General features: G+C 47.7%; 1 protein-coding gene across 5 annotated transcripts; it reads left to right on the top strand.

Annotated features, from left to right (window-relative positions):
• The first annotated feature begins 702 nt into the window (after positions 1–702).
• On the top strand, positions 703–12,414 carry FLCN (folliculin). 5 transcript variants are annotated; one of them, XM_062618967.1, is made up of 12 exons: positions 703–853; positions 1,544–1,822; positions 2,591–2,737; positions 3,386–3,607; positions 4,084–4,244; positions 5,479–5,570; positions 6,283–6,473; positions 7,416–7,529; positions 7,889–8,012; positions 8,322–8,453; positions 9,743–9,848; positions 10,947–12,414. In XM_062618967.1, exons 2-12 carry the CDS (start codon positions 1,574–1,576, stop codon positions 11,146–11,148), a joined length of 1,740 nt encoding a protein of 579 aa, XP_062474951.1. In that variant the 5' UTR covers positions 703–853; positions 1,544–1,573; the 3' UTR covers positions 11,149–12,414. The 5 variants fall into 5 exon arrangements, with proteins under 5 accessions (XP_062474951.1, XP_062474955.1, XP_062474952.1 ...); XM_062618968.1 differs by having other exon boundaries at positions 835–967; XM_062618969.1 differs by lacking the exon at positions 703–853 and adding an exon at positions 988–1,052.
• Positions 12,415–12,626: the final 212 nt, after the last annotated feature.

Here is a 12,626-nt window from a genome sequence, read left to right as displayed (position 1 = left end):
CAGAGGCAAATGTTGCACTGGTATTGGCGATAGCTGCTCTTTCTTGGGATTTAAGTACATTTTACTCAGTGGAATGCTCTATCCTGGTACCTTGTGGAAGGCTTAACTGCTTCTGTTCAGAATTGGGTGTTTAAAAGACATCAATGTAAAGCAAATGGTGGGGGGCTCCAGTACTTCGTTATTCTGAAGCCTGAAAGGATTACTAGTTCCCATGGAATTTGGTTTATCTTTCCATCAGCTTTCTAGGGATAGCGATAAAACTTGATTCGGTGAAGAGGAACTGGGGTAGTTTAATGGAGAACTGGTATCGAAGAGACTCCAACAAGCACGTTTCCCTGTGTCTGCTCCCTTCTTCCACGTTTTACCCTGCTTTAACGCTAGAATGTTCATAATTTAATGAATTAATGCTCATCCCATGGTTCGGTTTATGGGAGCCTCCGGCCTCAGCCTCCCCTGACGCCCTCCATCACCTCAGCGCGGCCCTTACCCCGCACGGCGCCTGCGCGACCCCGCCCGTGAGCCGCCATGCGGCCCGCACCATGTGGTGCGGGGATGGGGGGAGCGGATCCCGCTCCGGGTGCAGTCCCTGCAGGGTCGCAGGAGGCGGCTTGTCACCTCTGGGCTCCTGAGGAGCGGGCACTGCTGTCAGCTCTCTGCGGTGAAACAGCGGGACACGGGATAACGAGGGAAGGAAGGAGAAGTGTTCCGGACCTTCTCATCCTCCCCCTCTCTTAGTAATGGTTTTGCCCAGCCCCTGTGGAGAGGGCGGCCGTGGGCCGAGTCACTGCCGCACCGGGGGGGGGGAGCGGGGGATCGTGTGGAGGGCGGCGGGGAGGCCCGGCTCGGTACCGCGGTACGAACCGACTCCCCTTCCCTCTCTCCCGCTTTCCGCTCCCTCTCCTTGCCGCTCCTCGGCGGCGGGTGTGCAGTCGGGAAGCTGCGGGCTCCTCTTCCCCCCTAGCTGCCGGTAGGGATGGTACGGGCCGGTGGGTCAGTCAGTGTCAGGCGCCCGCTGGCACGGGACGGGACGGGACGGGGGAGCCGGAGCCGCGGTAAGAGCGGTCTGGGCCGGGTCGCCGGTGCCCGGGACCGGGGGGGCCGGGGAGGCAGGCCTGGGTCCGGCTGGGCCTGAGGCGTTCGGGTCCGAGGGGGCTGAGTAGAGCCGGTTACCCCCTGAGGGCCTCCGGGCACGGGGAAGCTGCGCTGGTGGTGTCCGGGCACGCAGACCCCAGCCTGTCCCTGTAAGAGCAGAGGTAACCGGTCACGGGGGGCTCCGGTCCAGTCCCCGTCCCCACTGGGGCTTGCGGTGTCGCGGGTTATTGTCGTTGACCCGGGTTAAATCAGCGCTGTTCCCACCCTGTCCGGGTGCGAAGGGCTGGGCCTTGCTCAGGTCACCCCGTGGTGGAGCTGTGCTGGTTCCTTAGGCTGAGCTTAAGGGCAGCCGCCCATGTAGGGGTACAGAACAGGACCTGTGGTGACCAGGCCAAGGAGATGCTTTAATACGTGTCGTTCTGATGTTGTGTGTGTTCTCCCTTACCCGCAGGAGGCCTGACGCATGTGCTGAGCTCTCACTATGAATGCTATTGTTGCCCTCTGCCACTTCTGTGAGCTCCACGGCCCTCGCACCCTCTTTTGTACTGAGGTTCTGCACTCACCGCTCCCCCAAGGCGCGGGCAGCGGGGACATCTCCGGGCAGAATGAGCAGGCAGAAGAGGAAGAAGGTGGCATTCAGATGAGCAGCCGCATCCGGTCGCACAGCCCAGCGGAAGGTGCCAGCGCTGACTCCAGCAGCCCAGGGCCGAAGAAGTCAGATATGTGTGAGGTAAGTGTGGAGATCTGTGTGTGGACATCGGTGTCCTCTGCCTTAACTAAAGGGCTCTTGGATTCGCTAATGCAAATCCAGTTGTTTAAGAGAGGACAAACAGTGATCTGCGCTTGTTTTGTGCGTGATTGCTGGTACCAGAAGATCTGTGAGTCCTCCTAATGATCCTAAAGGATAAGGAACTGTTCAAGATGGTATCTTGAGGTCTCCTTAAGCCTTGTGTTCTGTGAATCTCTTGTGTCTGGGAAGTGCTTTCCTTATGCTCGAAGAGGGTCTAATCGTTTATTAATAGTCATTTTAAGAGCAGTATTGATTAGGAAACAGGAAAGAAAAGGCAAAAGGCATTAAAAGAGTAGAGTAAGCATATGTTCTCAGTCATTCCTGTCCTTGTCTCCTATTAGTGTTTGTTCTGAAGTATTTGTTATTTGGTTTCCTTTAGGTTTTGGTCAGTTTTGTTAGATCAGTTGGTCTCAGAGCTGCTGTTAACTGAATTTTACCACTTGTAAAGCCAGCACCAAGTTCACAATCAAATTAAATAGTGGAAAATGAGCATAAGAAGAGAGGGAGTATATCACACAAAGTTCTGTGTGAGGAGCTGGGTCCAAATCCTCACCCTGACTCCTGTTTCTTGTCTTCTAAGTAATCTGTGTTGTCATCAAGAGGTGTAACTAACATCTCCCTATGTTTTGAAGGGCATATGCAGAGGCCTTTGGAAACCTTAGACAACTGCATGCTCATTTATGGCTGGATTTGCTTTTCTATCTTCAGGGTTGCCGCTCTCTTGCAGGAGGACATCCTGGATACGTCAGCCACGACAAGGAAACGTCAATCAAATACGTCAGCCACCAGCACCCAAACCACCCCCAGCTCTTCAGCATCGTGCGCCAGGCCTGTGTTCGCAGTCTGAGCTGTGAGGTAACTGTCTGGGAGAGCAGGGAGAAAACCTGGCCATGGCTTTAGGTATCAGCACTCTGCTCATCCTGACTGCTCTGTGCAGCCTGAAGCAAGGAGGGAATGGAGGTGGAAAGGCAGACACAAAAGTGTGTCCATGCCAGGTTTGATGGTAGCTTTTAAGGTTGATCTTTGATAACTTGAGGGTTCCTTCCTCTCACCTTGTGAGACTGAAAGTTTCCCTTGATTTTGCTCCTACCTCTTCATTGTTTTCCTCGGTAAGATAAACTGGGTTTATAAGAACATTGGACTCTGTTGTTTAGTGCCAAGGGATATTTGATCTTTGTAGACCATTAACGTTCTACATCTCGTAGAAGCGAAGGGAGAACCATACAGATCAGTGAGCATTTGTGTGTCAGGATCAGCAAAATCCCTTGTGGATTCTCAACAGTATTGTCACTGAATAGAACTGAGTTCTTAACATGCTATTAAATTGAAGCTTTTATAGTGTTTGTAGGGTATCTCTGGAGGTCTGTTTGACCACATATTTTCGATAGCAGCCTAAAAAAGGCTTGTTTTCTTCACTCAGAGTAGGAAGCTTTGTGCAGTTTATTACCATTTCAGCTGTGTGATCTGCTCAACCACTTTGGTGTATGTGCCCTTCCCCTTCAGGTCTGCCCAGGACGGGAAGGCCCTATTTTTTTTGGCGATGAACAGCATGGTTTTGTGTTCAGCCACACCTTCTTTATCAAAGACAGCCTGGCTCGAGGCTTCCAGCGCTGGTACAGCATCATCACCATCATGATGGACCGGATTTACCTCATCAACTCCTGGCCTTTCTTGCTGGGAAAAATCAGAGGCATCATTGATGAGCTTCAGGGCAAAGCGCTTAAGGTAGGTCAGTGCACAGAGTCTGTTTGACTCAACGTTAGTAAAACATTACAATAACTGATGTGCAGCTGAGTCAAAAAGCTGATCCAGCTCATTGCAGTCAGGGTGGACGTTAAAGTTGACACAAGGGACAAGGGGATGGTGTGTATCTGGGGGGCAGGAGGGAAGGAACAGAGTGCCTCTGAGATTTTAGAGCAGTCGTAACACACTTCACAGCCCTAACTGCTAGACAGTAGCTCTGTTAGAAATTTAAGTAACTAAAGCTGAGAAGGATCATGCTTTTGGAGCACTTAATGGTCATTTTAGTCAATCTGAGAATAAGATGTCCCTTCCCTCTCTTTTCCCGTAATTTACAGTGTATTTTGGATGGTTGTGTGTGATGTGCCTTTTCACTTTGTACTTTTATCGGGTGTTTCTTGCCTCAGCTCTACGTAAACATCTCTTTCAGTCTCTTACACTGCCCTTCTTCCATGGTGTAGGTGTTTGAAGCAGAGCAGTACGGCTGCCCTCAACGTGCGCAGCGGATGAACACGGCCTTCACTCCCTTCCTGCACCAGCGGAACGGCAACGCAGCCCGCTCCTTAACGTCCCTGACCAACGATGAAAACCTCTGGGCATGTTTGCATACGTCCTTTGCTTGGTAATGCCACTTGTGTTTCTAGCTTCTACACCTCCTTCATGAAGAGAATACTGGCATGTTCTGAAAGGGTGGAAATGTGATTTGAGTGTTTGGCCGTTGTTTTTCTTCTTGACGTAGGAAGTTGGACTTTGCTAAGTAGTTTCTGAAGTGGAAGGAGCTGAGCACAAGAAGATGGCAGCCTGCTGATGACTTTAGGGCAAAAAAAATTTTGTTGCTGTGAAATAATCATGGAAGGGTCTGGGTTGGAAGGGTCCTTAAGGCTCATCCAGTTCCAACTGCCTGCCATGGGCAGGGACACCTTCCACTAGAGCAGGCTGCTCCAAGCCCCTGTGTCCAACCTGCCCTTGAACGCTGCCAGGGATGGGGCAGCCACAGCTTCTCTGGGCACCCTCTGCCAGTGCCTCAGCACCCTCACAGGAAAGAATTTTATTCCTAATATCCAGTCTAAATCTCCCCTCTTAGCTGCTCTAAGAGCTCCCCTTAAGGAGCCTGCTCTTCTCCAGGCTGACCCAGCCCAGCTCTCTCAGCCTGGCTCCAGAACAGAGCTGCTCTGGAGCAGCATCTCCATGGCCTCCTCTGGACTCACTCCAACAGCTCCATGTCCCTGTTGTGTTGGAAGCCCCAGACCTGGATGCAGTGCTCTTGGTGGGTCTCATGAGAACAGCATAGAGGTGAAGAATCCCCTCCCTTGGTCGTGCTAGAGATGAAATAAACCTACTAATGTGACAGCTAATGGAAGCCATGTGTACCTAATGAAAAACCTCTGCAGTATGAAAGTAGGCGTGGAAGACAGCATGGAAAGATGCTCCTACCCTCAGTGTGTTGTACCTTGGATTTGCACTTGAAGTACAGCGAGTGTTCACCTGGAAGTGCCGGAGTATTGTGATAGGCAGTGTGGGAGGTGCACAGTAGCATGTCTGTGGCAGTCCAGTTGCTCCAGTACCTGACTTCCTCATCAGACTTCCCTGGAAAGATGCCACAGAGAGGGTTGCAACACCGGCATGTGATTTGGGTGGGGGATAAGTGTTCTGCAGAACAGTCTTTTTGTGACTCTGTGTGGCAGTGGTTGTAAGATGCACTGATAGTTACCACACCGAGGAAGGCACAGAGATGTGTTGAAAGCAAATACGTGTTGGTTAGTGGTTGGATTTTTGTTGAGCTCATCACACCAAGTGTCTTGCTAGGCTTTTGCAGGTTTAATGAATGCTGCTTATGTTTCTTTCAACGTTTCCAGGCTTTTGAAAGCTTGTGGCAGCCGACTTACAGAGAAGCTTCTGGAGGGAGCACCAACAGAAGACACCCTTGTTCAGATGGAAAAACTTGCAGGTGAGAGGGATTTCCAGAGCTGGAAGACCCTCTTTGGATGGTAAAACACCAAATTCTTTCATCTCATCAGCATCATAAGCACAGCCATCTCTCATCAACTTTAGTGGCAGCCTCTGCAGTAGCTGATGTGCTTTCCCATGTAGAGATGACTGACAGGAGCGTGAAATCCTTGTCCTCGTAGGCTCTGCATGCGCACATGATCTTGGTTACTTGAGTAGGAGTGTTGCATCATCATGATTGTTGTTCTCTCTGGCTGGCTTGGCCTTTCCAATGAATCTTTACAACCAGAAGAATTTGCAGTCACTGTGTAATGGCTTCTTGCTCCTTTTTCTACCACATTTCTAAAGGATCGTCATTGATTTCTTGCATTGAATTATTTTATGAATCCACTTAGCTTAGAATCTCCCAAACCTGCCTCAAAGCTTTGGCCATGCCCTTTAAAACAAGAATAGAGAACTGGTCAAAAGATGTGATTGTGTGTTCTCTAGAAGCTGGAAATTCCTTCCTGAAGCTTCAAGTGCTTATCTTCTATCTGAATTCCTAAACTTTGTTAAGACTTTGGGTGTGCCTGTGGTGCCAGTACTTCCAGTTGCTGTGTTCTGAACTCTCTCTTCCCACATCCAGCCAAAATCAATTGGCTGCAGCATGTGTAGGTAGTTCCTATTCCTAGAGAGCAGCAGTTCTTACGACCTCTCTGCCCTTCTTTTGCTAGATCTGAAGGAAGAATCAGAAGGCTGGGATGGTTCTGAGGAAGAAGAGAAACCTTCTTCCCAGCCAGATGCTGTGGAAGGGCAGGAACTATCTAAATGCTCACCTGAAACATCCCTGATGCCAGATTGCAACAGCTGGAATGTAGCTCACAGAAGGTTGTCTGTCTTTCGCTCTCTCAGGCACATGAGGCAGGTAAGAGAGGAGCATGTGAGGTGTCCCTGCCCATGGCAGGGGGGTTGGAACTGGATGATCTTAAGGTCCTTTCCAACCCTAACTATTCTATGATTCTATGTTACTGATGCTGAATTCCCAGCTAATAACCTCTTTTCTCCCAATTGTTCTTTAAAAGATACATTTATTTCCTGCAGTCTGCACTTCTTCCCTGGCTCTGTGTTCAACCCAGAGCCTGCACAGCTCATAACACAGTGTTCACTGCGTCTAGATCATGTGGGCCTCCAGTGATCATCAGTCATGTGGGATGGGATCATATGATTTCCATCAAATTCCGCACTCCTCTTCTTCCCAAAAGCAGTGACAGTAATTTAACACAGAGGTCGTGCAGCATCCCCAAAGCCAAGTATTATTTGCTTAAAACAAAAGTATTTCAGAAGGAAAAAAGACCATTTACAAGCAAACAGATGGTTCTGTACGCATCAAGCTTCTCTCCAGTGCTTCCAGTTACCTGGCTGAGGGGGAAGGTGCAGTGCATTTGACCCACGGTCTCTGTCACATCAGCTTGTTTTCCTGGAAAAGTACCTGCTTTATGTCTTCAGCCTCCTTTTGTTCTACTGTCTCCCAATTTAGAAGGCTCGAAGCTGTGGAACTGCAGCACTGTATTGCAAGTGTGTGCCTTTGGAGGCTTGTCCAACACATTGTTTCATCTCTGTGCATAACCCAAATCAGAGAAATGCCTGAAAGCTGTTACCATCTATCAGAAGCTGTTCAGTCCTGCCCCAAAACACTTGATCTTGGTGCTGTGGTTTAGAGCTACTACTCTGCGTACAAGACCTGCTAAATTCTCATGTTTGTTTCTGCTGTTCAGTCCTAGCCATGTTCTTATGTGGCAGGCATGGTTTTAGTGGACATTTCACTGATTCTCATAACCAATGCAGAATGGTTTGGGGTTTCTTCCAGGTTCTGGGGGCCTCAGCATTCCGCATGCTGGCTTGGCATGTTCTGATGGGGAACCAGGTCATCTGGAAAGCTCGAGATATGGATCTTGTCCAGTCTGCTTTTGATGTGCTACGGGTAAAAGCTTTTTCCTTGTGTTTCCTGGTTGCATATTTTTACATGCATTTCCTTAATAGTCCAGTCTTCATAATGGCCTGTCTCTGACGGTTAATCTCATGGAGAATGTGGTCTGACCTACGTGGGTTTGAAAACACAAAACCACCAACAAAAAAGCCACCAAAGAAAGGAGACTCAGCCTTTGGATGTTGTGGTTCTCCAACTTTCAAGCTGATTTTGGGGGGATATTTCTGATCCCCCAAATCAGGAGCTTCTCCCAAGTAGTGCTCCAAGTCTTTCTCGCTGGAAGTCAGGAAGAAAATTGTATTGTACTCCTTTACTTCCAGGGTTTCTCCTGACCTGTTTCCTTCCTTCTCTAGACTATGCTGCCTGTTGGTTGCGTGCGGATCATCCCCTACAGTGACCAGTATGAAGAGGCGTACCGGTGTAACTTCCTAGGGCTTAGCCCACACGTCCAAATCCCATCCCACATCCTGTCATCTGGTAAGAACCTGGTGCAGAACCCCCTCCTTCCCCTGTCGTGTTAAAGGGCACAAGAGTCTTATTTTCTTTATGGAGTATTGGCAGATAGTCTGACAGTGCTGCATGAACTAAAACTTGTACCACATCATTTTGTTTTCCCTGTATCCCTGTAGTGGAGAGGTGTGACACCTGCTTTAAGCACTGAGCAGGCATAGCCAACAGTTGGACCAAACACTGACAGAGCTGTGCTTTCTCCAAGCAGGGCGTGGAGCTGTAGTTTAGCACCTGGGCTGGTTCAGTTAATGCTCTTTTGGGCTCTTGTCACTCTAGAGTTTGCGGTGCTTGTGGAAGTTCGTGCTGCAACCCGGTCCAGCCTCTACCCCACGCTGTTTGATGAGGAGCAGTCCCTCAACAAGTACGAGTTTGTTGTCACCAGCGGCAGCCCTGTGGCAGCAGATCGAGGTGGGTGATTTGAAAGCCAGAAGAACCTGTATCACGGAGATTACACACACATCTTGATCTTTAACTGCTTTTTATGCTGTTCAGGTACTAGGGTCAGAAAACAACTGGGTTGGATACTGAGATGAGGTTTACTGCAGTCTGTTTAATTATGAAGGGTTTGTTTTACCAGATCAGCATTTTGCTTGACTAAAAATAGCAGTACTTGTAGGGAAATTCTTGTGTAACCCCCAGTGAACACTTTATATCCTGGAATACTGTGTGTTTATTTTGAGTACATCTAGCTTACAAGAACTATGACATTACTCATCTCCCATGTGGCAGATGGTTAAATCCTTCCTGCTCTGTGCTCTGAAAGTACAGGTGCAATGGAGAGCAGAGACTTACTCCCTGTGTAATGCATACTGACAGTATGATTACAATAGTCTACTTCCCATCCAACCAGTGTCATGTCCAGAAGCTTCTGGACTAGAATAGTCACTGAAATGTCATTTCTCCACCACAGCATCAAAGTTATTAGGCTGTGGACTGCTGGGAGAAAAGCCTCCTAAGGAATTCCAAAAGTGGTTGGGGAGAGGAATCCCTTGGGATGGTTGCTGGTTTGGGTTTTTACTAAGTACCCTGGAACTGCCCTTAAGAAGAGGAAGCAGAGACTTCAAAACTGAGGGCTTATATTTTTATGTGTATTATACAAAGTAGGAAGACTTTTCATAACTTGGCATTTTTTAAGGAGCTTTTGATACGAAACTAGAACCAACAAAATCTAAACAACAGTTTAAAATGGGTCTGAAGAAAACAAAGGCCCCTTTGTTGCAAGTCCTGTTCCTTCACAGAATTCCATGTTGCTTCTTGGATCAGGTGTTTCTCTAGTGGGATGATCTTTAGCTCCTGCTGCATTGAAGTGAAATCAAGACAGGCCACTGGGGGGAACATTTTCCTCCTTATGGAATATGCAGGTTTCTTCTGGACTCAAGGAAGATTATTATCTGTGAACTAATAGAGCCAAATCCTATGTTGAAGTTGGCTGTGCTGTTATGAATAGTGTAGCTTTCTCCATGCAGAAGAAGCTGCATTAATGCACCAGACCAAAGAACTGGTGGAAAATGAGTGTGGACTTAAACAGAATAAGAGGTGGAACAAATATGTATTCTTATCTGTAATTCCAGCAGGTATCCAGGCCATAGAATTAAATGGACTGGTCCTTGCTAACAATGACTAGTAAAGGTGTAAGCGGGTAACCTATAGTTTGTGTTCTCTTTCTCACCCTTTTCCCCCTCTTTCTGCTGCTGTAGTTGGTCCTACAATCTTGAACAAGATCGAAGCTGCCCTGACCAACCAGAACCTTTCTGTAGATGTTGTGGATCAGTGCCTTGTCTGCCTGAAGGAGGAGTGGATGAAGTAAGTGTGACTGCATTGCTTTCAGAGAAACAGCTTTGGCACTAATCCCAGAATGGTTACAGCAGAGTACAGGACAAACTTGTAGTCAGGTAACTTCTGCTGTAGTGTTGACAGTAGTTGGCTTTGCTGTTAGGAGCTGGGAATATCTGAGTTGTTCTACTCCAGTCATAGAAATCCCAGAATGGTTTGGGTTAGAAGAGACCTTACAGCTCACCCAGTTCCAGCCCCCTGCCACAGGCAGGGACACCTTGCACAAGAGCAGCTTGCTCCAAGCCCCTGTGTCCAACCTGGCCTTGAACACTGCCAGGGATGGGGCAGCCACAGCTTCTCTGGGCACCCTGTGCCAGCACCTCAGCACCCTCACAGGGAAGAGCTTCTGCCCAGTATCTAATCCACATCTCCCCTCTTTCAGTATAAAGCCATCCCCCTTGTCCTGTCCCTACAGGCTTTTGTCAAAAGCCCCTCTCAGGCTTTCTTGTAGCCCCCTTTGGGTACTGGAAGTACCTTGAAGAGCAGTCCTTTTGCCTGCCAGCAGTTCTTAACCTTTATGCTTCAGTTCACACATCTGTAGGTTTACCTACGTGACAATACTTGTCTGCCTGATACACGTGAGGATTAAGCCTGCAAATCCAAAAGTGCCTGTCCATGTGAGCTATATTCCGGTGCAGATAACATGCCAAACAGATGTCATGATTGTGCCTTGAGGCACTACGTTTTAAGGGTGCAGGTATAAAGGAACACCAGACAGTCATGTGGAATAATTCATGGAACGTTAAGATTCTGTGGATTTACCTTAGGGCCTGATTGGCACTAGATGTGTCTCCTAGGGAGGTTCCCAGTTGTCACAATGAATTGGTTTACCTTCCATTAGAATGAAGAAACAGACTAGAACTGTGCATATTACAAGTGGAAATGAGTAATCCCCCTTTTCTTGTACTCTTCTTCATTCAAAGCATGGGAGGTTTCCACAGGATACTGCTTGAAGCTGTTATTAACATTCTCTTGCAATAGGTGCCGAGAGAAGCTGCAGTTTACTGCTCATTCCCTCTTTGACATGTGCAAATCCGTTGTAATGACAGGAGTTTCTTGTGCCCACAGTAAAGTGAAGGTCCTCTTCAAATTCACTAAAGTGGACAGCAGACCCAAGGAGGATACCCAAAAACTGCTGAGCATCCTGGGGGCTGCCGAAGAGGACAACGTCAAGCTGCTCAAGTTCTGGATGACTGGCTTGAGCAAGACATACAAGTCCCACCTGATGTCAACAGTTCGCAGCCCCACATCCTCCGAGTCCAGGAACTAAAAGGTGCCCAACCTCACTTGCTGCCTTCAGATAACCGCAGGGACCCCGAGTTACCGCTGCTGAGCCCCGCAGCATGTGCATCAGGTGGATAGTGCCACTTCATCACTGTTCTCCTGGTCCTCAGACTAACTTGAAGAGCCACTTGAGTCTTTTCTAATTGCTGTGAGACTGGACTAATACGTGCTAATAAATAGTGCTGCTGTCTGTCCTAAACTCAGCTCTGAACCTAGACCTGCACACTCGAGACTAAAGGGACACTCAAAGCATCGGTGTGAGTTGATTCAAATCCCATCCTGCCTCACTAAGCACTGTGGTGGGGCAGTAGAGCTCAGTTTTAGCTTCCATTGGCAACACTTGGCTACCTGTGACAACATCCAGATCTCCTGGGAATGGATACGGTTCATCTCTCCAAATCCCACATAAATCTCCCGAATACCTGAGAAAACAAGAACCAAAAACCAAGTGAGAGCGTCACAGGGTCTGGATCCACGTGTAAATTACTTCAAACCACTTTCTGTTCGGATTTACAAGAGACTTCTTTTCTGCTGTAGCATAAGTCAGGATATCCCATTGGAGTCCTGTCACTCCACTTTATTTATTTATATCTTAACTTGAGACAGTTTCAGCATTTGCTTCGGAAACCTTGTTGAGGAGGGAGAATTGTAATATAAGGAGTCTCTAAAAGCAGCCTGCTTGCCTCTCTAGAGGGTCAAACACTCGCCTTGTTTTGCCTGCAGTTGCAAAACTTCCAGGTAATGAAGATTACCTCGTCAGGATCCGGTTGCTGGTGGTTTCCTATCTCCAGAAAGAGTTTTCTAGCTTCCTAGTGAAGTTAAGCAGGAAAGATCCAACCTGTAGGTGCTCCCTTATCTAACTCTATAGTAGCCATTTTTTTTGCTTAATAGTTCATGGAAACATTGGTGCATTTTTTTTTAATGACCTAAACCAGATTTTTTCCTTATCTGTATTGTGAGGAATTACTGTTTCTGTTGTGAAGTCTTTGTTCTGTTGTTTCCTCTGGATCAATGTTGGGAAAACTTGACGTTACCACAGACATTTGTACCAAGCTAAAGGCAGGTTTTACCCAGGTGACCTTCTACACTCATTCAAACAAGACTCGAGCTCAGAGGCGATGTTCCAACTTGTCGTGAGTTCTGTTCTTATATATATATATAAAATATGCAGGTTGATTTTTTTCAGTGGAACATCTGTAAAATGGAGACAGGCATTAAACCTCAGTAAGAGCTATTTTTGTAAATGGACAAAGCCTGGGTTTGTGTTCATTTCCTGTGTGTGTTGCTGTGGGGGAAGCAGCAGTTGATCTGTGTCTTAGCCTAAATCTAATTTAATAGGCCTTTTCCTCTTAACTTTGTATTAGTTTCTAGTACATCTGGAGCAAGAGATGCTCAGATACATTCATTAAAACTGCTTGACTGGACATAAAACAACTGCAGGAGATTCAAGCAGCGAACATGCTT

The sequence above is a fragment of the Pezoporus occidentalis genome, unplaced genomic scaffold (genome assembly GCF_034315485.1).
Source record: "Pezoporus occidentalis ecotype Australia unplaced genomic scaffold, CSIRO_AGI_Poc_V1 ctg208, whole genome shotgun sequence".
Taxonomy (NCBI): Eukaryota; Metazoa; Chordata; class Aves; order Psittaciformes; family Psittacidae; genus Pezoporus; species Pezoporus occidentalis.
This window is presented reverse-complemented; position numbering and strand designations above follow the sequence as displayed.